Source organism: Haplochromis burtoni, unplaced genomic scaffold, assembly GCF_018398535.1.
Source record: "Haplochromis burtoni strain Fernald_Lab_line unplaced genomic scaffold, NCSU_Asbu1 Contig_45, whole genome shotgun sequence".
Lineage (NCBI taxonomy): Eukaryota > Metazoa > Chordata > Actinopteri > Cichliformes > Cichlidae > Haplochromis > Haplochromis burtoni.
The window spans coordinates 2,347,376-2,374,884 of NW_024582406.1; the positions used below are offsets into that span (position 1 = coordinate 2,347,376).

Genomic DNA, 27,509 nt, shown 5'->3' on the forward strand with positions numbered 1-27,509 from the left:
CAATTTCTGGTAATGACACTGACACATTGTAACCCAATGCCACTGGGAAACCAAGTGATGGCACATCAACCACTGCTTGCATGCTTGCCTCTGTCATATTGTCTGACATAATTTAAAGGCAGTACGTTCCCCACGCCTCTTTATTTCCCTGTGCTACTCCCTTGATTGGCATCTGATCTGCTCTAATTACCAGCTGATGTTTAGTAAATCTGTGAGGCTCTTCATTGTTAGTGTAGGGATTAGATTCATCCTGTCTCGACACACTCTTTCAGTGAACACAAATATCATTTCTCCATCTCTGTATGCTTTCTCACATACCTTCTTGCCAAAGCATTCAGTCACAGTGTCCTTTGTTTCCACTCTGCACATCTGAAAATTAAAATCGAATTCTCTATAAATTTAGATTCTGCCATGTCACAAAGTAATTTTGTGCTTTCTGCTTGTAACCAACCTGTAATTTCTTGTACGTGTGAGATTTCCCCTTCGTATGCAGTCTATAAACCTGCACATAAATTTCCTCTTGCATTGTCTCAGGCAATCTCTATCCCTGCATCTGTTCTCGTCTGATACATTTTTAACTCTTTGCACTCCTTCTGCTTTTTTCTTAGCATAAATTCAATAAAAACTGTACCTTCATAAATTTCTTATGAATAATGCATCACACAATATAACCCCACGGCTACTGACTACACACACTGAACATGCTGGTGCACGAGTGTGAGAAGAAAAGATTCCCGTGGTGCAGGTATTAAAGATGTTGTGGGGACCTACATCCATTTACTCACTTTCATTACGAGGACACGTCTTCCTTATGAGGACAATTATATAAGTCATTAATTCTTGGGGTAACATTTTTTTCAAAGTTCTGGAGGCGACGGGGTTAAATGGGTGGCACTTATGCTTAAGGTTAGAGTAGACTGTGATCGTTTGTGTCCTGGAAGAACAGGACAGACAACCTTGACTCAGCGTTATCTCTGCAAAATGACTCAGAAGCTGAAGCAACAAAGAGGTCAAACAGTCACCATGCCAAAAGTCGCCTGATGGAGGAGAAAAAAAGGAAAAGAAAATTCAAAGGGTTACTTTATGCATGGTGTCATTACTCATGAATTTACATTTTTTCCTAAACCTAATTGTGACTCAAGCTGTTTTCCTATTGTCTGTGCAGTATGCTGGTATAGGCTGGATACAGTTGTAACTACTCCTCTGTATCTTTTCAGATTAAAAAAAAAAAACAACCAACCAAAAAAACAAAAAAACAAAAGAAAACGAAAACAAAACAACTGGATTGTCTGGATTGTCAAACTGCTATATGAAAGGAACATAAGCGTATGCTTGTAGCCTGCTTGCTGGTATTTCACTCTGCCTGGAAACCTGCTTCAACAGTAGTCTGCATCGTTTTTTTCCAGCTATGTAACTGAGTGATGTCCTTGAATTCAGACCATGGGTTTACTGACATCTCAAAAGAGACTTTTTATGAATTATACTCACAGCATACATGTATTCTTTTCATATAGAAATGCACACACACACACACACACACACACACACACACACACACACACACATATATATATATATAACGGACACATTAATATAAAAAAAATCCCTCCACCGCTAAGAGTAAGCAGTTATTACATTACATAAAAAAATATATTGAGCAACAGAGCACTGTATAGCAGACAAAGGAGTTTACTGCAATCCCTAGGTGTGTCTCACCATTAAATTTCCAAAGCAAATCAATCGTGCATTTCAAACCTTTTGCCTGTTTGTTTCATTTGTAAAGGATGAGACGTGCTGATAGCTGCTAGGGCTTTTTTATGCCTTGCCAACAGAGAGAAATCACGCATCTTGCACGTGTAATATGCACAAGTCGATCATTTTCTTTTCTTTGTTTCTCAGCACACACTGCCCTCTGGGTACAAATAAAATACACAATGAGTAACTGTGTTTAAGATCATTTGACAGGTACATTTTGAATCTTTTTTTTACAGAAAGAAGGGTTTATTTTTCTTCCTAGATTTTATTTGCATTTCTTTATTTTTCAGTTTAAATATAATTAGTGGCCTTATAGTGTTTTAGTTTACAAATGACAATTAAATTTTATTTACACAATGCTAAATGATTTATATCAAATATGTAAAACTTTTAAATAACATAGTGCTAAATCATAACAACCATAGTCAACAGCAATGGAGGCACAGATGAAGCGGGATCAACAAAGCAAGGCTGCATTCAACACCCTGCGACCCATCTGGAGCTCCAAAGCCTTATCTCAGCACAGCAAGAGCTGCATCTTCAACAGCAATGTGAAAGCAGTCCTCCTGTATGGATCCGAGATCACTACCAGCAAGATACAGATTTTCATCAACAAGTGCTTGCGACACATCCTCAACATCAGATGGCCTGAGAAGATCTCAAACACAGACCTGTGGAAGAGAACCAGCCAGAACCCGGTCGGTCAAGACATCAAGAAGAGAAAATGGGGCTGGATAGGCCACACACTTCGAAAACCACTCGACAACATCACAATGCAAGCACTGGACTGAAACCCACAAGGGAAAAGGAAAGTGGGGAGACCCAAACAGACGTGGAGAAGATCTGTCGAGAGCAAAGTGAAGGCCGCCGGAATGACATGGATCCAGATGAAGAGAACGGCCCAGAACAGAGTCCGTTGGCGTGGTGTTGTTGCGGACCTATGCTCCACCAGGAGTCTACAGGAAAATTGAAATCATAACAACAGTCACCTCAAGGTGTTTTTTGTTACAGAGAAAACCCCAGCAACCAGACAACCCCTTTATACAAGCACTTGGTGACAGCGGGAATGAAAAACTCCCTTTTAACAGGAAGAAACCTCCAACAGAACCAGGTTCAGGGAGGGTCAGCAATCTGCATAAAAAGCTTAAAAATCTGCCAAAGCAAACATACTGAGCTATTTGACTCCTTGTGAATATGGGAGGAGCTAAAAGTAGTTCTTATAGTTATTATTATATTTTATATTATATTATATTATGTTTTTATTTTATTCTTTAATGCTTAATTTCAATATTTGAATTTTATTTTTGCCTCAATGTCTTGAATGGTACTTGTCAAATGCAAAGTTTAAGAACTTCTAATTATGTATGACAACACAAACACTGTGGCACACTTCCTACAGTCATGTTGACGTTCCTATCTCAGTAAACACATGCACCAGACTAAATTGTTGAAAAAAGGAGAGATGTCCTGTATATTTTTTTTAAATATTACATTTATTGTATTGTTAGATCTGACAAAGGTTCATTTAATTTTTAGCTAAAGTGCAGTTTTCATTTTTATTTCAGGGCACTACGAGTCACGTTTACATAGTTTTCCTTCCATAAGCTTTAAAGTAAGGGGGCTTTTTCAACATTACATTTGACACATACATAAGGAGTGTTTGAGCTCATATTATTTAATACACCTGGGGTAACTTAAAACCTCATGATCCACTTATGATGGATAGGTTTGGTGCTCAACAGTTGAGCCCCTTGAGCATATCTCAGTCCACTCTGTGCGTGTGAGAGATCTTCTTGCAAGTCGTTAGTCCATCGGCCAGCAAAGCAGCATGACTTGCAGACTGTACGTCTCCACTACCTGTGCTGCAGCGGATCATCATCAATCATAATATACAGTGGCCTTTGTTCCTGGTGGGTGTAACCCACACACTGTAGCGTAGACTCTTGTCTGGTGAAGGGGTGTGCGGCGGTGGGGGGCGTGTACACGCGTGGGCGGGTACGTACCGACGTCACCACTGGGTCCTTGCTGTCAACGCCAAAATAAAAACGAGTAAAAAAAACAAAAAACTTTTCAAGTAGACTCATGACAGCGGGGAATCGGGGAAAGCCTCTCTTTTCCGGGCTGTAATGGTTGTTCTGCCACGTTGTGGTGTAGCAGCGGAGGTTGTTTTTCTTCTTCCCTGAGCTCGCACGGGGAAAGCCTGCGGGCTGCCTCCGATTAGCAGACTTGCTAGCTAACGTCAAGTTGGAAGAAAGTGGAGAAGACACGGGGCGAACCGGGAGCTCATCCGCCTACACAGACGCATGCGACGGATCGCAGGTACGAGAGCTCACCCATCTCCTTCCACCACATCAGACACAGCGCAGACTAAAAGCCTTGCCGTTTTTATTTTACTCAGTTTAGGCAGTTCTCCCCCGCACATACCTTAGGACTGCAACAGCTCCCGTGTCCCTCTCTCCTCCTGCCGTGGCGGCAGTAACAACAGGACACGTAGCAGTCCCCACAGTTTGAGCTTTCTTCTGGAGCAACTTTGCTCTCCTGAAATCAGTCCGCTGCGCTTTGGCGGCTTGTTACAATCCGCTCAAAACCTCCTGTCTTTGTGTTGTTTAATAAGCTGTGTTTCTCTCCCCCATTGTCAATGAGATTCCTATTTTTCGACACATTTTTTGCCATTCTCTTCAGCCGTCTGCAGTGCTTTTACGATGCATTTGCAACTACAACCCCCGCCAAACATAGTGGATTTATTTATGGGGGGTATTGCTGTTACATAGATCCATTTTTACTGTAAGCCGAACCCGCCAGTCGCCAATGAGGTGGTGCGGGCTGCACAATAGTCCAAATCAAAGAAGAGAGGGTTTGCTAAATCTGGGCATTTCTTCCAGCTTCAAACGGCAGTAGCCACCAGTCATGTATCAGTATTCGTGTCATGATCCTGCATGCTTGCTTGCTTGCGGGGTTTGGTGTGATGAAGCTGGCCGAAGACTGATCCTCCAACTCGGAGCGAGCCAGACCCATCCCTCTGCTGTAGCAATGCGGTAGACTGGGGGGGCCGGTTTAGATTTCCAAATCAAAAAGGAAGGGGGTGGGGGAAGAGTTGAAGCCCTATTATTTATATTTGGTCGATATGTCACAGGGTCACGGTTTGCTGACAGCAGCAGGATAGTCCAGCGGACCAAGGTCGGACGAGGATGGCAGAGCACTTCTCCCGTCCGACCTGTCAGCCGCAGTGAGGAGGCTCCGTGAGCTGCTCCTTCCCATGGGGCGCTATGAACCAGCCTGCCAGGTGAAGAATGCCAATGAATTATTCAGGCACATGCTGCATATGATCAGGGTTGCCCGGGAATGTGCGTAGCTGCTTCTGGGGACAATAAGAGCCCACCCCCCAAAAAAGAAAGAAGAATGGCCTGCCTCAGCTTCCCTGCTGAACATGCCAGATTTGAGAGAATGGGGCTTTGGAAAGCTGGAGTGGAGTTGCACTTCTTGCAGCGGCTTTGATTCTTGGTAAATGTGTTTATTTGCTGTAGAGTGAAGTTTGTCCTACCGATGGGAGTTTGTGCAGAAGATACTCCAGCGCTGTAATCATGGTCGACACTGAATTGATGCAGTGTTGCTCGTGGCACTTTGGCTTGAGGTGCTTTGGGTTTTTTCAGCAGGTTGTTCTTCCTTGGCTTTCACACAGCGGTGTATATGCACAGCACTGGACATTTCAATGTAGATGAAAAATGTTGGATACACACTTAGTAATATGGGTCAAACTGCTTAGGTTGCTTTGTAAACAGCATGATTTCACAAACTGTACAGCAACTGCTGTGTCTGCCAGTCAAAAGTAGCCCTTTTCTTGTGCAATACTATTTTTCTGGAATCACGTGGCTTGCATAACATTCGTTCATCCATTTATATATTTCTAATTGAGAATGGTAAAAAGACAGTAAAAGCATGCCATGTTTTCCACTGTGTTGCAGCCCCGCTTCTCTTGTTGAGGAGGCCAGTTGCTGTAGTTTGAAAAGTGAAAGGTTTCCGCTTCGTAGTTTGATATAGGATTTTAGCCACTCTATGGGCTTCCTTATTTTTATTTTATTGCTGCAGAATAATCTGAATGAATTGACTGCAGGCAGTTAAGCACCTGTAGGAGTGTGTGCGTATCCTTGCTGAAACAAGCAAGGCTTTCCCTGACAGAGACTTAATAGCAGTGTATGATGCTACAAATAAATACATAAATAAGTATTTCCACTAATCCACACTTAGTGGGTTTTAAACTTTGTGCTAATAACAAGCTGCACAGTTCCTCTCCTCTGTAGCCATGAGGATTCTGTGTCCAGAATTTCCTAATGAATTCAAGAGTTTCCACTTTGCTTCACTCGATCCTCAATGAGGCTTGGCCCAGAGGAGGCAGCAACGCTTCTGGATCTCGTTCGAGTTTTAACTTACGTGTGTGGATGTGGTGCTGAGCTGTGTCCACTGACACAGGTTTTCAGACTGTTTCTGAGCCCACATAGTGAGCCATTCAGTCCTGCATTACAGCCATTTAGTGCTGCTTTTCAGGCTTGTCCCTTGACTTCACAGGCTTATGTTAATCTTTTAGTAATATTGCGCAGTAAATGATCAAATCCTCCAGTTGGGGTTGGGCTGTGTCCACATGCACATGATATACACCTTTGGATTTACAAGACCAAATCTGTTTGCCTTGTCCAGGTGTATATGGAGAAACCGAGTTTCTTAAAATCCTTACATTGGAAGGATTTTTGTTTTAAAGATCAGTCACATAAAACACTGTTTATGTGTAAAGAAATGGCAAAAATACATAGAAAGGGCTATGTTTACCAAAAGACTTACTTGTGTACATGTGGGCAGGGCCTTAAATCCTTGAACTGATTAACCGCAAAGGCCTTCCCAGAGTAGTGACGCTTTTCCGGTCTTCTGAAAAACTCAGTCCATTTGGGATGCTCTTTTTAAGCTCAGCTATCTTACTAGTTAGACTAATTAGCAGTGAGATTTTTCACCAAGTCTTCTTTACATTTTTTTTTTTTTGCTGGAAAATATCCCAATGTTCATGAAAGAACCGCTATCTCATATTTTTATTTTTTTAAGTACATTTGATCAGTTTTAACATTAGATATTACGTGTTTGTTGCAATTTTAAAGTCAAATATAACATTAAAAAATTCCAAATATAAACAATATTAACTCTAAGAATTTAAACTTCTCTACTTTTTACTCAGCGTCACAGTTTTTTGGGAAACGGGGTTTTATCAGGACAGAGTCCAGATCAGTGCTGACACAGGATGTGGTGATAACTGATAACAGGTCATTATGTGAATGCACTTCAGTACCCTCTGTTCCCTGTGAACTTTGGGTCTTTTTTGACCTCCTTTTTTAAAATTGTTTGTTTTAAACATGGACAATTTGGCTGTAATTGTGGTTGTGATCTGTTGAAGGGGGGAAGCTGAGAAATGCAAGTAATTTTTGCTTGCAGGAAACAAATAACAGGAACGGCAACACTCACAAGCTGATAAGTGTCGAGACTTGTAGTGCGAAGTCCTCTTAGAGAAGTGGAACTTCTTTAAATGCTATCTGTTTTTTCAACTTAGGGAAGTTCTCAGAAAAATGTCTGAACTTCTTGTTTAACGTAACAACCAATAGGACTACTGTCTGAGCTTGTATGAACTGATGAAAATCTATAAGGACTCACTAAAAAAAAAGTCTCTGATTCAGTGGTTTTAGTGAGCGTGGCACCGTTCCCTCGCTGATTACCTGCGGTTTGAAAAGACTGGTTTCTGGTGCGATGACGTGAGTCAAAGTAAATAAATCTCATAAGCTACTCAAATATAGACTGTTCACAGTGTATGTTTACAATCAGTAGTTTGCTTAGCATTCCCTGGAACGGTTTCCTTTTAGTTCAAATTTGCCTTATCATTTTAAGATAAAGTGTCAGCAACATGGAAGCGAGGCAGAATGGCAAAGATTGAGTTAAAAAAAGAGGTTTAAGCCTAAACAAAGCTGTAACAACAAGCATTGTTTTAAGTAAAATACCGCCTGAAATTCTTTATGCAATCCCATGAGCTGAACTTGTTGCTTCATCTTGAAAATCCTCTTTCGCTCAGGCTTTGTTTTCTTCTCAGGGATTTTTTTTGGTGTGTCCTAAACAACTCTCTGTAATCCCCTTGCAAAATGTGCATAATAACACAGAGCCTTTTTTCAGTTCTAAATGCTTAGCATCACGTATTCACACCCAGTAACTTCTTTTCTGTTTCTGCCACTCTGTTATCCTTAAAAGCTTTTTACCCCACCTTTTCCCACCGTGCCCTTCTTGGCTAAAGCGCTCATGTCACTTGCATTAGACGGCTCATGTCTTCAGCTTATATTTCTTCCGTCTGTCTCTTTCCCTTTCCTCCTCTTCTTTGTGCGCCGGCTGAACCACAGTTTCCCTCCGCTTTCACTGCCACCTCAGTTTCTCTTCTGGTACTGCCCAGAATGACTGACAGACATCGATTGAACCTGTCCATGTGTATCACTCTCTGTGCATCCCCACCCCCTCCTCCCCCCTCCTCTGCTCCCCATTGTGTTTAGGTGAGTGATGGAGACGAGAGAGTTGACCGTGGTAGCTGGTAGCTTTGTGGGTTTCCAGCTTCTCTTCTCAGTGGCCAGCCCACCGCTCTCCTCCGCCATTACCCCAGGTTATGGACGGCTGCCTCCCACCAAGCTCACTGAATGGAACTCCAGGTACGTCACAGGAAAACTCTGCTCGTCAACAGGCCTTTTCTGTCCACCTGAGCTACCTTGTTTTTTTACAGCAGCGCTGTGCTATAGTGCCATTGCTGGTAGTAATGCCGGCACATTTTAAGAGGAAAGGGAACCGATTATGTTACATTACCAGCAGAATTGGATGTAATGCCTGTGGGAAGAAAATTATGGTGGACGATCATTGGTGAATTTTTTGCAGTGAAGACAGTAATTTCATCATTTGGACTGTAATTTTCAGTGAATGTGAGTTAATTATTTATTTATTTTTTTTGGTAGAAAAGCATGGAATTGATTCTGGACTGAGCATCAGTACTTGGTTGGTGGAAAATGGGGTATAGCCGGGGATTTCTTTCATTTTTCCCCCCTTTTAGGAGGTGATAAAACATTAAGAATGATTGATTAGGATAATAAATGTTGAAATATACTGTACAACAGTCCCTCCTCTCCCATTTCTTAATATTTTGAAGAAGCCAGATCTCCTAATTTTTAAAAGTAGTCTTGAGAAATACATCTCTTGGCTTTCTGAAGGTCTCACAAATGTTTTTTAGGACATTTGTTGCTTTTTCACCATTTTCAGAGGAATGGTTTTTGGGGGTTTTTTGAGCTGCTTAACACTGACCTGTGAATCATTCAAGCATCAAAAAAGGTCATGTTGTTCCATGGCGAATCGACCCGAGTAGGTACTAATGGAAAAGGGGCTTAAGAGTCCACAGCTATCTGTAAAACACGGTGGAGGCGCTGTCATGGTTGTGGCTGCAATCAGCCATTGAAAACTGATTTATAACTGAAGAAACACAGTATCAGATTTTGATCCACCATGCAGTATCATCTGAAAAGCTTCTGATTGGGAACAGCTTCATTTTTCAACATGAAAATGATCCCAAACACAGTGCCAATACAGAAAATGCATATTGGGCCCGAAAAAACACACATCAGTCAGGCATGGATTGGCCCCCCAGAACCCGGATTTTAACATTATTGAAGCATGGTGGGATCATCTTGAAAGAAAACTGAAGAAAAGGCAGCCAACATCCAAAGAAGAGCTTTGAATGTCTTTTAAGAAGCCTGGAGAACCATTCCTGAAGACTATTTAAAGAAATTACATGACTGCTTTCCAAGGACTTCAGGCTGTGCTGAAAAATAAAGGTGGTCAAACCAAAAATTGACTTTTAAGCTTGTTAGTCTTTTTCTACCATTTTTTTTAGCTTGTATATTGTATTTCCATGCATGTTTGTGCATATTTCAATAAATTGTAACACACACTTCCCTTATTCATAGCAAAATATAAAGTAATGATATTATTTTTATTTTTTGTTATAAAATTGTACAAGTGAGATGCACTTCCTCAAAAAAAAAAAAAAAATCTGTAGCTGCAAAATGTTATAAAGCCTTGACCGAGCTAACCTCTGTGCGGTTCTGTTGAGATGAACCTCGATGTGCCTCAGGCCAGCTCATTGTTCTGCACAACTACAGCTGTGATGTGAACGGCTGGTGGAGCACAGAGTGGTTTAAAGTTTCAAACTTAAACCTCAGGGGTGAGGTTCAGGGGGCAATGTTTTGTAGTTGCGTAACATCTTTCACTGTTTTTATTTTCTTCCTCCATCTGTTTTCTGTAATGTACTGCTCAGAGATTACACTTTCTTCATGCAGCTGTGGTTTACATTAGCCTGCTTCTACCTAATTGAAAGAATGGAGTGCACTGACCAAGGAATCCAAGACAAGTCAAAGGCAAAGCGCTGATGGCCCACTCTAGAGTGGTCTGCTGTTGTGTAACAGCCAGCTCTCAGTGTGTCAGTGTGCTGTTTATGTAACCACAACTTAAGTGCAGGGAGAGAAGGGAGGAAGCACTTCTAAGGAAAAGCAGTATGGTTGTGAGCAAAAAAGTGTGTCCTGTACTTTTATTTCATGTCTTTTCTGTTTTTCCTCATCCTCTTATTTATTATTGCACGTCCTCAAATAGAGTAACTGCATCCAGAACTTTCTGTAACAGAAAATAACTCAGTGGCTAGTCATACTTTTAAGACTGGGCTTGTACAGCAGCCTGCCATCGAGCCAGTTTTGGCCAAGGCTCAGGCTGGCAGCTGCAGTCTGTGGATAGAGGCTGCATGGTGACACTGGAGGAATTGTGATTGTGGTAGAGAAGAGATAAGACCCACTGGACCTCTGGAGTATCTCTTCAGTGGCCCACATAACTACTCCAAAGGTCAAAGAAAGTAACTTACTTGAACACAGTGCATAAAATAAATGCAGCTATCATAGACTAAACATAAAACTTGGGCTTAGTCATCATGAACTCACCCAGTAGGTTCTTGTCTCTGCATTTTGAAGCCAAGTGTTAAATTTGGGAAACTAAAATGCTGTTTTTTGTTTTTTTTTGTTTTTCAAAAATGATCATATTGGGACCAGATATTGGAAATCCAAGAGTCCGTAAACTATATGCAATGCTACCCACAGATATCTCCTGATTGGTTCTAAGTAACAGACCAATGAAACGGCAGAATTTTACTTTTATTTGTTTTATTTGTTTTTTTGAGCTGTATGCACAGCAGACGATAATCCAACAATGTCAGTGTTAAATATATATATATATTACGTGTTATATATAATATAAGCACCTTGAGGCAACTGTTGTGTAATGTAATAAAACTGAATTGAATTAGGTGACTCTGCTCAACTGGCTGCCAGCTGGTTGTATTCCTATAAAACAGGAAGATTGCCGAGTGCAAATGTAATGGTGAAATATGAATTTCTGTCTATGTAGACAGATACGTGAATTTGATGATTAGCTGTATTATCAGAAACAGATTGCATGTAATTGCCAACTTGACCCCATTCACTATCAGACTGATGGCTGATTTTAGTGATAGTGTTGATATGTTTGATAATCTCATCTTTCAGCAAAAAATAACTGAAGTGAGAGAACTTTATCTTATTAATGTAACAGATACTGACAAAGTTAAGCTTTGAGAACATAATTTGCAGTTTAAAAAAAGGGGATAAATCACAATATAAGTTATTGTAATTCTCAACGGAGTTCAAAATGTCATGTGTTTATACCATATCATGGAGTGTCTGGTGATTGCCACCTGTAATCGGGATTGACTCACTTTTGGAGCTAGTTCCACTTTTTTAGCTCTTTCAGCCCATAGCTTGGTAAACTTGTACACTATGCATGTATGAACAGATGTGTAAAAAAGACTGATGATTGTTCCTGACTGTAAACCTATTAATCTGTTGTCACGTTCACTAATTTGCTCTTGTAATATGTGTGCGTGTGTGTGTGTCTCCCAGGTTAGTGTCCACAGTGCACGCGTTGATTGTGGGCTTGTTCTGTTTGTACATCCTGTGGTACGATGACGCAGTCAACGCCAACCCTGTCTGGTAAGAGGAACAGAAAGGAGACACTCATGCATAAAAAAAACCAAAAAAAAAAAACCAAAAGCATCCATGAATATCATGTCATGTGCACGAAGTAAGACAAGATTTGGAGCATGCAGCCATATGCTGTCCACATACTGTGCAACCATATAAACAAAAAATACTGAAGTACTGTTAAAGCCGTGGGTGCTTTTGGGAGAAACCTGTGTTCCCACATCTGCCTTTTCAGACTGGCAGCCGGAACTTTCTCACACGGGGAAGGGTGGAAACTGATGAAGGGATGAAGAGGGAGGTGGGGGTGGTGGTGAAAAATCGTCGGGATTGGTAGTTAATACCTTTTGGCGCGACAGAGATGGCATTGCCTTCATGAGAACGAAAGAGGGAAGGCGAGAGGATGGATCTAACGTGTCAGTGGAGTCTCCAGAGAGTTGTTGATTTGGAGGATTTAGACTTTGATTTTTGTCTTCGCTGTCTTCTCTGCCTTCACTCTCCCCACCAGTGCTGACTCTGTTATTTGGATCAGTGAGTCCTGAAAAAGAGAAATGGCAATCTCTCGCTCACTCTCCCGCTCTCTCTCTCCCCCCATTTCTTTCTCCTTTCTAATATCTCAATCAGTCTTTTGAACACATCTCTCCTCAGCTTTTGCTCTCATTTTTCTCACTTACAACACCACTTCCTTCCCCTCTCTCCTCTTTTTCCTTACCTTCTGTTTCACTTCCTCTCTGTCTGTCCAGCAGACTAGAAATCCCACCAACAAGATGCCTTTTTATAGCAAACAGCAGCAGCTAACACCTCCCCCCCCCCCCCCCCCCCCCCAAAAGAAAAAACAAAAAAAACAACCAAACAAAACCCACTCTCCCCTTCCCTCGCACCACCAGCCCTCACGATCCTCCCCCTGCCTTGGGTTGCCGATTACACATGTCTAGCTGCCATATCAATGCAATGCTCTTTTATTCTGTTTCTCTGGCTAGCATCGCTGATGGAGCAAAGAAAAAGGGGAGAAAACAGCGGTGGGTAGGGGCACGGGCAGGAGGGATGAGCTCTCCCTCCCTCCTCCTGCTGCTAGTCTTCATCTGCTCAGTGTTCAAGTGCTTAATACCTTACCAGCATTTTTGGGGGGTTGCAGGCAGGATTTTTCTTCTATCACTTCTCTGAGACACCCCCCCTTGAGCAAAAGGTGACAGTCATTTCTCTGCTGAAATGGTTTCTTTGTTCCAACTTTATTTCTTCACTGCTATTGTTGAATTTCTTAAGCTTATTCCCGTCACCCACCGGCACCTAGCCGATTCCCAGAAGTATCCTAATGCCTTTTTAAAGCTCATCTCATTTCAACACCGGAGTGGAGCAAGCCTTAATTCTCCAGTCAATCTGATTGCGCTACAGCATCATTAAGGCCTGTCACACAGCAGCATTGTTCTCTCGGCGCTGTGCTAAATGGTGGCGCAGCGGTCAGAGCCAAACTGTTAGAAGCCTGCTTTGTTTGCAGCTGCTGCTCAGGCTCTTTCAGGTTGTCACTCCGACTGTCAGCACAGCTTCGGCTGTTATCATAATCCTTTCGGTTAACAAGCGCCGTGTCTGCCGGCCTCGCCCCTGCTGCATTTCTTGATTGGCTTATCTGGACTTGAACTTAACATGTGCATGACAGTCTGAGGAGAATGGAGGACCGCATTTCAGTTTGTTTGAAATTTAGGACAACCTGAGATATATTTTTGACACTAAAGGAAAATAAGCAACAAAAAAAACAAGATAAGGTGAAAGTGCATTTTGTCAAATCTCATTGAATAAATAAAAAATGATATCTAGTCCTATAAGTCTTCAGATTAGGAGAGTATAAAGTCAGACAGACAGATTGTCTCATTGTTTGTTTAACAAAACTAAGCTAAAATGCAGATGCAGTGTGTAAGAAAATAAGTACTCCCTATGAGTCACCAACTTGTAGAACCACCCTTAGCACCAATAACTTAAAGCATTAGGATTGTATCAGTCTCTCACATTGTGGTTGAAGGGTGTGCTTTCTTTTTACCATGACTCTTTGTTCTCGTGTTGCTTTTCCAGGATGTTTAGTTCAGCAAGTCTTTCTGGTGAGATTTAGAAAACTCGGGCACTAATAGTTATCAGCTTGATAAGTCAAACCAGTTTATTCACAGCGCTGTAAAAGAGGTGGTGTTGGCAGCATATGGGCAGGTCTACTGGCAGGCAGCAGACTGGCATATTGTACAAACAACAACCAAGCTATAATATTAGAAAACTGCAAAGAGGTTAATCACATAATACATGCTCCGCAGCAACACAGTTTTTGCAGCCAAAGCATCAGAGTGTGAGTGTGTATCTTCGTCTATAAAAAACTGCTATATTCATTCATTCTTTCATACATACAGTTTAAAGCACTTTAGGCCATCGGGAAGTCTGGAAAGGCATTAGTGGCTGTAAATGCAATCTTATTTGTATCACTGCTCCATTATTAAGATACAGGATTAGAAAAGGGTGTTCCATTAAACTAATGTTTTGCTTCAATGTATTCTCATGGTATTTAAATAGGTTTTAGCCTTCTTTCAGCTGCTGTCCCAATGTTGTTTACACAAGTAAACACCCTTAAATAAATAAAACAAAAAAACAAACAGAATTTGGACTGTTAAACAGGCTGACTTGCATATTTTAGAAGCAGCAAAGAAAGGTCCCTGTATTGAGAAGACAGAGGGTTTAGGTGCTGGCTAATAACTCAAATCCCTCATGTGACCTTGCAGGAATGATTATGTCATTTAACGGTGAACTGATTGGTCAGTAGGTAATTGTTATGTGCATGTTGATGTCCTATCTCATGCACAACCTTTTTGGGAACAGGTTAGGATTGCCACTGAAGTTACCACAGCGATTTAAGCAGATAAGATGAGAACTGCATTTGTAACACTGAAATCCAGAGGTAAACCTCAATTCACCTTACCTAGCAAGGCCCCAAAACCTAATTTATAACACCAGTGTCTTTCCTGAGGAGGGTCAGCATGTCATCATCAGCATCCAGTCCCATTTGTTTGCAAGTTTTATTCAAAGAAATGCAACCCTGCAGCTAAAGGATGCTGTTGCTGTTAAGAATCAATAGAGGTGATGAAAAGAGAGGTCCATCAACTGTTTTTGTCATCCACCTGTATCCCAGCATTCCTTTCTTTTCTATGGTTTTGGTAAATTTGTGCATTTTTCTTTCTCCAAACTTCATTCAAATGTGTTTTATTGTTGTAGTTAAAATGCCTTATTCCTTAGATTCCCCTTAAGGGTCTGCATGCACAACACTAAATGCAAATATCTGAATGAAGAGTCAAACTACCGATAGAGCAAGCAAGTAGAAAGCTAATCAGATTCATATAAGATGTCAGTGTTACCAACATTATCATTCATTCATTATAAGAGACCTGGAGTTAAGTTTGTTTGCCTCCTAGTTGTCACAGGTTGAATAAAAGTCCTTGAGAATCATCAACCAATGAATTATATTTCTTTCTTTTGATCTTACTGGAATTAATATTTAAATCAAAAATTGACGTTGAATGGGACTTCCAGTATCAATCTCATCAGGTGGAAATGAAAAGCGCTTTCATACATCATAGTTTCACCAATGTGCTATCCGTTTCCCATTCTTGAACGTCAAAACTTTTAAAACCTGCTTCCCTGAATCTAAACCGTAACCTGTTGAAACACAGCCAGCTAGTTCGGGATTTATCTGTAGATCTAAGTTGTTGATAACTCTGGAATGACTTAATGAAGGGTTGCAGACTAAGACTAACAAAAAGTCTAAGATCCACTGAAAGTCAGACCCTTCTATTCCCATGCTGTCATTTGTCACCACAGCTCCAGATCAGCTGTTGGTGAACATAACTCATAGCCCAAGCATTTTACCACACTTCCCCCACTTAAGTCTGTGTGATTTTTGGCCATCTGAGACGAAAGTTGTCAGAGTTAAAAAGCGGAACAGTCAATGATTTAGAAGAGCGGCAGTCAAGGGTATGCAGCTGTCACAGAGATAAATGATACCGAGTACAGTACAGACGCTACAGGTAATTCTATACTTTGATGTGCCAGTGAGGATGTTCTGCTGAGCAAAGACAAACTCTGAGAGAGAGTTGGGTTTTTTCTCGAAGTTGCGTTCAGTAAAAATATAGAGAGTTTATTTAAGTTTCCTTTGCGCTTTTCTTTGAACCACATATAAGCTCAAGGTTCATTCTGATTACTACGTATCTGTAGCCCCATGGAAAAAAAATCCTAGCAAACTGCTAAGTGCATCTGGTGCTCTTAAATGACTTCTACGTGCCACTTAACAGCATATCATTTGGCTTTGAGTGTCTTTTGTATAATGCCTGTTGAGTCGGCGCTATTGTAGTACTTCCTGTTTAAAATTCTACGTATCTTTCTGGGCCAAATTCCAGTCAGTTAACCATTCATGAAGAGACAACGTGAATATACTGTAGATCTGATTAATCAAAGTTGAGTCACACGGATGAGATTACCAAGAAGTTTGTGGATTTTCAGGCTCCCTGACAATCACCTTATCAGGCATGTTGGGCATTAGCCAACCTGATGTTTGCACGTTGCATTTCTGTCAGAGTGTGATGAACACTTTCCAACAAAACAGGCCGAGGCCATGTTTGTTACATTCGTACACGTATACTCATGGAAACAATAATGTTGGGGAAATGTTAGATTAGTAAAACGACAATGTTTTGTTTTTGTTTTTTTGTCTTTTCAAATAAATACAAATGTTTGAGCAGTTAAGTCTTAAACTCAAACAAATACTCTTCTTTGACCTGACTGTTCATTTTGGACTGACATCAATGTGTCTGTGTGTTTCTATCACATACATTTCATTAGATATTAAAATGGTATGGTAAAAAGAAAATCTTACATGTAACTTGGTTATATCTCCAGATGTTCAATGCACTTAGTTAAAGTACTTTTTTTAAAGTGAGGCAGTCGAAGCTTGGAGATAAAGAATACATTTTGAAAGCAGTGAGCCCAGGGTCATGTTGTTGGTGTGGGTACAGTGTATAGTAGAACATGTGCGCTGTGCTGCGAGCTCCTGTTACACAAGCAGTCAGCCAGTCATTTGCTATGCGATACTTGTGGCTGATACAAGGATCGGATCTCTATTGAAGCAGACATACCTCCATTGTTATTTTAAACCGATGTTATTTGCAAGGACACTTCAATGGTAAGAGCAGCAGGTCACAGGTTTATGGCCCGAACTACTGATTGCTGATTAAACAGAAATGCTGTCAAACGGGAGGAGAGGAACACAGAGTGCCAGCATTGTGGATATCTTTTCTGCAGAGCTATCTCATGTTATGGATTCACCACAGGCATTGCTCTTGTCAAGACAGTCGCCTTTATACCGCACACAACAGTATCACAGCAAATTCATCAAGGTTAGACAGTCGAACTTAAATGGCCTTTCAGTTTTAATCTGCTAAGAAATGCAAGAGGTGCAGTATTGCAGACTGTCGATCAGGGAAGCAAGACAACGTAACATATTTAACTCATAAACTGAAGCTTCTTCTTCCTGTTTTTTTTTTTCTTACTTTCTTTTTTTAAAATCAGGATCAGAAACTTTATTAATCCCTAAGGAAATTATGTGGTTACGGTTTCTCCAAGACACTGTAACAGACTGAGCTACATTTTAATAATACAATATATTACAAAGTTACAAAATATTAAAATGTCTCTAATATACAAGTAGTTTAATTATAAGTTATTTTGACTATACAGGATGTGCAAAACGGTGCAACTATCGCACTGTGTGCTGTGCATTAGGTGGAGGAGTTGTACAGGCAGATATCCACAGCCAGCAATGATTTTTTGTGTTGTTCAGTGGTGCATTTGGGTAATCTCAGTAATCTCAGTCTCTCACTGATTGAGATTGAGCATTATGGCTTTGTGCCTTTACACTGTATCCTTTGCTTTTCCACAGGGGTGACCCCAGTCTCGTCAAACTAAATGTAGCCATAACCTGTGGTTACCTCCTATATGGTGAGGTTTAATTTTTTCTTCTGTCTTTGTTTCGTTTTTTTGCGTATGTGGCTGCCATTACCCTTCATGTGTGTGTGCAAGTAGAGCTTTGTATTGTAATCAAGTTACTGTAGAGTCGGATAGTTTTAATTAAATGTATATTACATGCTATGAAGGGTACCTGTGATACATGAATGCATAGGAGCATCGAAAAAGGACAAAATATTTGACATGTCCGACTTGGAAGAAAGTCATTATTTTGTCTTATCATGTGTCCTTGAATTGGAATTTAAAACACTTCCAATGTTTCCTTCAGAATTCAAACCAAAGGGAGACACACCTACACTTTCTTTTAATAAAAAACAAAAACCCTGTACATTAAATGAAAGAATAGTCAGGAGTCCTTCATTCCCTGGTTGGTGCACTCCAGGTCATTTGTGAACTTGCAACATTAGTTTTGTTCTCCTCTGCAGCCTTGGAGAGCTCAGCATTGACATTTTGTAGGTTCTTTACTTTACAATATAAAGTGCCTCGAGGCGATTGTTGTGATTTAGCGCTATATAAATAAAAATTCTAACTTGCATAGAATCTGCAGAACAGGACAAAAACTATTATGAAGTTAATAATAATAATAATGGTAACTTTATTTTTATAGCACGTTTTAAAATGCTTCAGTTTTAATAAAATAACACAAAAGATAAGCGCATGTCTAAAACATACAAGCGCATACTTCCATACATTCAAAGAACAAAGAACATGGGCTGAAGACGAAGAAAAACTTTTCCTAAAGAAGGTTTAAGGAGTTTTTGCCTCTGGTTTTAAAATAGATGTGGAAGTGTGAAACAGTTAGGAGACATTGATCAGTGATTGCAGGCTGAGTGCTCGATTAAGGTCTTAGCAGGTCTGCTAGAAAGGCAGAACCCGCCATGTAGGGCTTTATATGTCATTAATAAAAAAGGAAGAATGAATTTGAGAATATGAGATTACAAATTCAAATATTGGTAAAATATGGTTCTTAACAGGTGACTTGATATTGCTGGAAAGCTGGACAATGTAATGACTGATCTTAGAGAAGCTGTAAGAGCCAAACACAAGAACCTCCGTTTTGCCAGTATTGAGATGGCAGAAATTTAAAGACATCCAACAAATAACAGCAGTGAAGCATTCCCCGAGATAGGAGAGGCTCTTCAGGTTGTTTGACTTAACAGAAAAATGTATCATCAGCATAGCAGCGGTCGGAAATCCCTGTTAGAAGCTATTTAATAGATAACAGAACTGGACCCAGGATTGAGCTCTGTGGAACCCCTCATATGAGGGGCTCTGATAAGGGCATACAGTTAATATGAATTCTGGAGTATCTGTCAGATAAGTATGATGAGACCATTTAGGAGCTAGGCCTGAGATACCAACCCAGTTCTGTAATAAGAATGGGATTATCAGTGGTGTCAAATTACATATTACATATTACTATCTATTACATACAATTCCACATTTTAGGAAACGTAACGAAGATCTGTCGTGGAAAAAACTTAGATAACAGAACTCCATGACACAACTGAGCAGGTTGATAGGAACTAGGGTTTAATTGTGACCTGATATAATTGATCTTAACAGACAACAGAAGAGGAAAAAAAATGTTTTTCACATTCAGCCGAGGGCTGGGCAGGAAAACCAGACTGAGCAGGATTAAGGAGTCTGTTCGTGGTGTTAAACAAGAACCTTGGACTGTTTTTCATTCTAATTAAGCCAAAGAAGTAGACTGGTTAGTAACTGGTTCCGTCATGAAAAGGCAGTGATTTGTATTTTTCTATCTCAGCTTTATTACAAATATAATTGACACTTGGTAAGAGAGTTAAAAATGTAGCCACTGTGTTCTCATTAAAGATCCTAGGCTTTATGATTCTCCTCTTTGAAAACGATACTGGCTGCAAAACTGTGGCAAAAATATTACACTTATGGTGAAACAGTAAATATGACATACAGAGAGAGTCTAAAGATGAGCCAAGAGTAAAACAACCAACCAGGATGTGCCCACCATTGTGTGCGACCATTAACATGTTACACTAAATGAAATGCCTTGTGTAAAATTCAGTTGGAGGAATCAATGCGCAAGTTAAAGTCGCATACCAAAATGAGCTTGTCAAATTTAACAATAGATGAAGGTCGATTGGGGAACTCATTTAGGGAAGTTGGTAGCAGATTTAGGAGGTCAGTAGATAATAATATAGCAAACTAGATTTTCACAGTCAATTTTGAACAATAGTAATTTGAATGAATGAAAAGAAGTGGGAGGAAATGGAACACAATTCAAATTACCCTTGTAAACCGCAGCGATTACCCCACCACAGCCTGAGCGCCTCAGGGCATTCAAGAATTTGTAGTTTAGTCAGCAAAATTCCACAAGGGGGCAGTAGTCCTCTAGTTTGAGCCAAGTCTCAGTGGTACAGAAGATGGTAATAAACCATTAATAATAAATGATTCATTAGTAAAAGTTCAGTCGTTTCAAAAGAGCAATAACTGCTGACTTGGGAGGCTGGGCTTTGTCAGGCACAGTAATTAGACTGTTAGGCCTGGTTGCAGAAATTTGTGATGACTAATAAATGGTTTCCATCTGCGCCTTTAATTACAGGGATTGATAAAACTGTGGCATCAGTCGAATATGAGATTGGGTAATTAGTAGGGGAATCTGTGGAATCTGCAGCCAAATAATGGCCACATGAGTGGGTTGGTCATCGTGATGGTAGGGAAATGTCCAGAGCAAGCTCATTATCAGCGACTGAACTTTTGAAAATACTAGGAAAAGCAATTGTCCACTAGTATACCAATTTGATTGTTCTCTCAAAAGAATGAGAAATAAAAACATATTTCATGGACTTTTTGCTTAAGTCCATGAAAATGCTGCATGAGTGCTGTTGAAAATGGAGGACCATAGATGTCTCCTTCAGTTTCTTCTGCAAATTTGTGTTCTTTGTTCTTTTGTTCTTGCTCTCCTTATCTTCAGTTGCTGTTTTATGACTTGATTCTAGTTATGAATGTATTGTCAGCTCTCCAAGTTTTGTAACAAGTTTTAATTCATCTGTTGATGAATTGATTATGTCAAAGTCATTTTTAGCGTCAAAGTCCTGAGTATTCTGTGTTCGTGTTAGACTCAGTTCAGCCTGGGCTCTGTTCTTTTCTTCTAAAGTCAGCTGTGTAATGTTTTGCTAGCTTAATGACCAATGTCTCCACCTGCTCTCCAGACCTGGTGCTGCTAGCATGTAATTGGAGCACTATGGGGGACAGCTTTTTCGTTTGCCACCACTTGGCGGCGCTCTACGCTTACGGATATGTTTTGGTGAGTGGCTCATTTTTCTGAAACCCGATTCTTGTTGTTTTTGTGTCCTTCTGCTTCCTAAATTCCTCATCATCTGTGTTGTTTGCTCTTCGCAGACCCGTGGTGTCCTTCCCTACTTTGCCAATTTCCGTCTCATTTCTGAGCTATCCACACCATTTGTGAACCAAAGGTGAGTCATCCTCACTTGTGAATATGTACTTGTCAGGATCCCCTTCACACCATATGGCAGACATATCTTGTTCCCTGACATTTCCTAATGGCTCTTTCTCCTCCAGGTGGTTCTTCGAGTCATTAAAGTACCCACGCTCACACCGGTTGGTGGTATTAAATGGGGTTGCTATGGCTGTGGTGTTCTTCCTGGTGCGCATTGCAGTCATGCCATCCTACTGGGCCAGTGTATTCGCCACTTTTGGCACTCCGGAGTTTGAGCGGCTGGGCTTGGGTGCCCAGGTGGCATGGATCACCTCCTGCATTGCCCTGGATGTCTTGAACATTATTTGGATGTACAAAATCACTCGGGGCTGCTACAAGGTCCTGACTGGGAGAGGAGGGCGAAAGGTCAAGGTAGAAGCCGAGGCGTCATCTTCCTTAGATAAGAAGCACACAAACAACCATACAGACTGAGGAGGTGTAGAGCACAGCATTTGTAGACACAGACAATAAGCATGGAGGGAGGCTGGACAACCAGGAACCTTGCTCTTTTAATAAAGCCTCAGCTTCCCTCTCACCCTCAATCTCAGCCCCTGATCTTCTTGAAGTCAGCTAGTGGCCTGGGCTAAGAGTCCTCAGGTTCTCACCCTGGCACAGGACAAGCACCAGCGTTTGCAACCTTTTTCACTGACAGATTAGTATCCTGCTGGGTGATAGCTTTCAGACGACAAGGTAGAGCTCAAAAGAACACTTTTAACTGTCTGTTACTCCTGTCACTACCACCAATCCTCTGTCATCTCCCCCACAGCCTGCTCTCACACTCAACTTCAGCCAAAGCCCAATCCTCTGAAGTGCCTGTGGGAGGGGGCGTGAGGGGAAGGGAAAAAAACAGGAAAGCAATAACAGTAGAGGAGTATATCGCCCATTACATTACTGCTTAGCCCCGTTCAAAAACAACAAAAAAAACAATCGCACTCACTTTTGCTCCTGAACAACTCGAGGCTTCTTCATCATTCTCCGTCCACACTCGTGGCCTGCAGAGTGACTAATTCATCCGTCAGACCCGTACAGTGTTTGTGAATCTATAGGGCTCTTGTCTTAAACTCATCAAACCTCACAAAAAAAGAGACAGGAAAAAAAACACCATGAATGCCTCTTCTACAGTATCACCTGCTGTGGCCTCCTCGTAACAAGTGGCACCTACCTGTATCACCAGCCATGCCCCTCCAGCCTCGTTATCATTTGGAGTTTCTATGTAAAACACAGAATATGCATGCAGGAGAGACAGAGACTCACTCTCTTACACCTTTCGCTCCTAACAGGACAGTTTTGCCTTTTCAGTATTCTTCATGATGGCTCTTTTTTTTTTTTTTTTTTATTTAACACTTTAATTTAACACTTGTCATTAGCAATCAGAGGAATATCATTTTCATTGCAACCCTCTGCCTCACTGGGTAGGGCTCCACAATTGAGCTCCAGCATTTTCGTTCTACCTCTCCCCCTGCCTTACAAAAGAGTCTGTCGATCCCGTCCTCATGAATTTATTTTTTTTCCCTGTTAAAAAAGGAAAAAAATGTTTTTATCTCTCAAGACTTCATCTGTGTCAACATTACTGGCTCAGAGCGACTTCTCCCTCTGTCTTCAGAGCTTATCCCAGCCAGTGCAGTGCAGCAGAGCAGCTTTGCTAAACTGCTTCTAATTGTGTTGTTTATTGTTTGTTTGTTTGTTTGTTTTTGTAGTTAGACCCCCCCCCCCACTTATCCACCCTGTTTTCAGTGACTCTAATAGTGGAAAGCAGACTCACCCACATTTACTTGTTCCACTTGTTTGCACATGCACTGCATAGCGTGCAATCTTACACACTGTATTCAGTGCCCTTTTTTTAAACACCATGGTGGTGCTTGTCCTTTTTGCAGAATCTGAGCAATAGGAATGGTAGCAATATGCCATTTTATTATTTACATGAGTTTTTTCAAAAATTGTCTGGCAGATAAGAACATGAATTTCGATGGACCGGTCTGCGACATCAGAAAGCACCGTGGCAATCTGCATGATTTACTTTACTGTATAAAATGTATCGTCACGATAGAGCATGGTACGATTGACATATTTCTGTGACGCCTTAGTGAATAGGGTAAATAGATGACTAACATCTAAATATTAAATGCATTAATCTAATGCTAAAGGGGTTGGGTGGGGCTGGGCTGGGTATCTTCCAAAATGTGTTGTCCTCTCAGAGCATACTCAAAGCATGTACTACTTGTATTTTTTGATTGTTTCCCCTCAACCTGCATGTCTGTACAGTGTATACGCATACAGTAGGTAAGTTGTGCGTACTGTATGGCTAAGATGTTACCACACTTTCCATAGGCCAGTTGGCATTACTCAGATTTACAGACTTCAGTTCTTACAGATTCATCAGTTCTTCTGTCAGTAAATTCTTAACAGCTGATTTCATGACAGACAGAAACACAGCAGATGTTTCAGGTTTGGGATTTTTTATTTTTTTTGCTATCAAATCTTGAAATAACAGGTTGCAGGTTTGTACTTTCTTCACTTGAAAGGGTTTTATTTAAACTTGAGCTGCATTCACATCCAAAAATGAATGACAGTAACTACATATCTCTAAAAATCTGCAAGAAAATCTAATTTAATAAATTTTTCCATCCTTGCACAACTTAAACTAAACATTAATTATATAGCGTTTAAATAAAACCCTTTCTCTTTTAGTCTCTCCCCCCCCCCTCCTCCTCCCAGCAAACGTTACCTGCACAGACACACACACACTTGAAGTGTTAAACTGGTGGATTTCTCCTTCGAGTCTTTGTCTCGTTGGATCAATGTTTAAAATAGTCTGAAAATCTCTGCTGCTGTTTTCACTGTGGAAATATAAAGCACATTCCCCGTGGGGCTGTGACTCTCCTGTATTTCTGTCTGTCACCGCTAAGGAGGGGCTACAGTATCTTGTGCCTTTTTAGACAAACGGTGGATGTGATGCAGTCAGATTTGAATTAGCATGAACTTTCTAATGTAATATCCAGTGATTATTTCCTCTATATTCCTTATGTATACTCTGTGTATATATATTTTTATAACCTGCCTGCACAGTGATTAATCCGGCCAAGTATTATAATCCCAAAGCTGATCCCAGCAGGGGAGCCCGTTTTCTGGGCAGGGTATATATCTGAATGTTGCGAGAGGTTATTTAGTGGCATTGAAATGATCCTGCAGATGTCGAAAATGAAGTTCTTTTTGTTGTGTTTTGTTTTTTTTTAAACACAAGTTCTTTAAGCTGTACATGTAGTGGACGGGAAGGCTAGTGTCTCATTTCTCCAGCCTCCTGAAATCAAAGCTGTGAATATTCAGTCTGAACTACCGAGCACGGGAGACTTTACTGAGACTCGGCCGAGCAGTGATGCTGATACGCTTCTTGTTGTAGCGTATTGCTCTTTTTGGATGAGTTTAGACTGAGACTGCTCTCTGGCACATGTCTCATGCACAATGTAAAAAGGACACAGTTGGGATGTTTGTTGTGTAGCTCTTTTGCGAACTGGACAAATAGAGTTTTTGTACCTGTCAGGGTTTTTCTACAGAATATATTTCAAGATCTCTGTCGCACACTTTGAGGCTTTTTGGAAAGAGACAGTGAGTGGAATGATATAAGGCTGTGATCTGTATTCTGTACTAATTATTTTTATTTGTTTACAACAGCCAGATTGCCACTATTTGTTATGGCATTTCATAAAGAGAAATTGCTTAGTTGTATGTGTATATATATCAAAAAGTTAGCAAAAATCATCCTGTGATCAAACTCTGATATATTTGGAACAAAATTGCAAGTTTGGATTTGAACCTCCACCAGTTTGCCTGGAATGCGGTTAGGTTGTTCGTCCACATTATCAACAAGCATATGTTGAAATGAAATATGCTTTGGCCTTACAGCTGAGCTTTTCTATTGGGGTCTCAAAATAGACAGACATTTAGACAAAAAGAATGCTGATATTAAATGGGTTGCTTCTGAGCTGGTGGAAGTTGTATGCTATACTTCAGTTTCTCTCACGGGTATTCACGGTACAAGACGAAACATTCTTTCCTTTAGTTTTGTCGTTCTTTGTTTTCTGGTTGTACAATGAAATGTAATCGGCTGAATCTGGAAGATTTCTATAATGATAAAGTTCAGTGATGATCACGTCTTTTCTTTTTTTTCCCCCTTTTTCTCCTGTGAATGATTCGCCAGTGTGGCTTCTCCTTTTACATCCTCTGTCTGTTTTTGTGTTTTAATGCAATGATCTTGGTATGTTTTCTGGAGATTTTAATGTGAAACAGCCTACACTACACACACACGGAGACACACGGAGACGCACGCAGCCTTCGGGGTCCTCGTCCGAGCATTACCTTGTGACTCAGGCTGTTGTTGTCTACAATGACCACTACTAATCATCACATAATTGTAGTGCTGAAAGCTGAGACTTACTTGAAGTGTTTTTTTCTTCAATAAAGTTGAAAACATAGAAAACCAGTATGTTGGAGTTTTATTTTGACTCTAAATTTCTATTTTCATTATGCAAACTTTTATAATATGGCGGGCGGCTACAGGTGCAACTCCCCTCTAATTCAATGGCGCTTCAGTGTAATTTAATTACAATGTAATTATACTGTATGTACTTAAACCTGTGTACACTAGAATAAAGTAGTAACAATCAGTTTTTTTAATTATACTTTACTTAAATTTACTTTAGTTTGTGTTTGAACAGGAAACAAAAGTAAGTTGGACTTACATATATATTAGTAAAATAAAAGGACAATTGAATAATAGAACGCCCATTATGCACATCAGTATAATGAAGATTATTCCACTCCATAATATGACCCGCACCCAACAAATACGGTGCATTTAACATGTAAGATGGAGAAATACTGTTTGTTTTTCTGCAAAAGTACCATGAAATTGCACAGTAAAACATACTTATACATTTGTTACCCCATTATTCTAGTCCACCGACTTTTCAGTATTTATAGGTAAATATAATTAGATTGTAATTTCAAATACAACACACTGAAATTCCATTTAGTTACACTTTTAGTGACAGGTTGTATTATAAAGTGTTATCAAAAACACTGACGTCAGCATGACCTGTTGTTTGTGGTGTAACCTGTCCAGTCATTTGTCAGCAGTCAGTAGTATGACAGTTCTACTTAGGCAAGCCAAAACTAACTACTGGTAGCTGGCACCACTGCTCTGTGTTTTCTTTTAAAAAGTGTTTGTGAGGAAAGTGATGGAGATATTCAACAAAAAAGGAAAGGTGAAGCACGGACTGAGACATTCGCTATGAGATAAAAGGGAGGAGAGCATTGCTCGAAATGGGGATGAAAGAGACCCGTGAAGGAGCACGGAAAGTGAAAAATTTGGAGGAGGGGTCTGAGCCACTGTAGAGGTCTGTGATTGAAACCATCTCCTGTGTGTGTGTGTACCAATCGGTCAAGGGGTTTGGTCAGAGTCCGTGCTTGAGAAGCTTTACCAAAAAAGGTCACATAACAGACTCAATGAACATTTCCTCTTGCTACTACAATGCACATTCACTGTTTAACTTCAGTCATGTATGGGCTGAATCTCATCACCTGTGTGTTTTGTACACAGAGAAACACACCTGCCTGTTACAAAAACACGTCATCCGTCAGCGCTTTTCTTTTTCTTTTTTTTAACGTAGCATACATTTTGTACGGGCTCTCTGGTTTTCACAGCACAGCCGATTTCCCTGAGAAAATCACCGTCTCCTATGAGTGTTTACCTTACGTCGACTGTGTGTTTGTAAGACATTTTAACTTAATGAATTCATGTCTGTAAATGCCAAGTCTCCTCTCTCCCTGTCTTTACAAGGTCCAATATCTGAGCTTGCTCCTAGTATGCAGCACAAGCCAGACACAACATTGAGCAAGTAATAGTTATGTAAAAAGAAATAGATTATAGGGATATGTCTATTTCAAGAGGAATTTATTCTGAAGACCTTTCCCAGACACGGAGAAACAAAAACAGACATTTAAAAAGAAAAAAAGAAAAAAGAAAAACTCAAATAAACATTCCAGACTTTGGAGGAGCTATAAACGGAGTCCACTTTTACAAGGTGCTTAAAAACCCCTGGCCTGGGCATCGTTTTATAACAAAC

At 40.5% G+C, this 27,509-nt stretch overlaps 1 protein-coding gene across 2 annotated transcripts; it reads left to right on the forward strand.

Moving 5' to 3' along the window:
* The first annotated feature begins 3,545 nt into the window (after nucleotides 1-3,545).
* tlcd4b (TLC domain containing 4b) lies at nucleotides 3,546-25,865 on the forward strand. 2 transcript variants are annotated; one of them, XM_042220280.1, is made up of 8 exons: nucleotides 3,546-4,074; nucleotides 4,889-5,038; nucleotides 8,322-8,474; nucleotides 11,787-11,876; nucleotides 17,824-17,882; nucleotides 21,101-21,195; nucleotides 21,291-21,364; nucleotides 21,471-25,865. In XM_042220280.1, exons 3-8 carry the CDS (start codon nucleotides 8,329-8,331, stop codon nucleotides 21,817-21,819), a joined length of 813 nt encoding a protein of 270 aa, XP_042076214.1. In that variant the 5' UTR covers nucleotides 3,546-4,074; nucleotides 4,889-5,038; nucleotides 8,322-8,328; the 3' UTR covers nucleotides 21,820-25,865. The 2 variants fall into 2 exon arrangements, with proteins under 2 accessions (XP_042076214.1, XP_005926805.1); XM_005926743.3 differs by lacking the exon at nucleotides 4,889-5,038 and having other exon boundaries at nucleotides 3,549-4,074.
* The last annotated feature ends 1,644 nt before the right edge of the window (nucleotides 25,866-27,509 follow it).

Excerpts from the sequence above, each read along its gene's own strand:
- tlcd4b (XM_042220280.1), top strand. The coding sequence starts at position 8,329 with ATGGAGACGAGAGAGTTGACCGTGGTAGCTGGTAGCTTTGTGGGTTTC. Across the intron at positions 11,877-17,823 it reads GTCAACGCCAACCCTGTCTG|GGGTGACCCCAGTCTCGTCA; the intron begins GTAAGAGGAACA and ends GCTTTTCCACAG. Across the intron at positions 21,196-21,290 it reads ACGCTTACGGATATGTTTTG|ACCCGTGGTGTCCTTCCCTA; the intron begins GTGAGTGGCTCA and ends TGCTCTTCGCAG.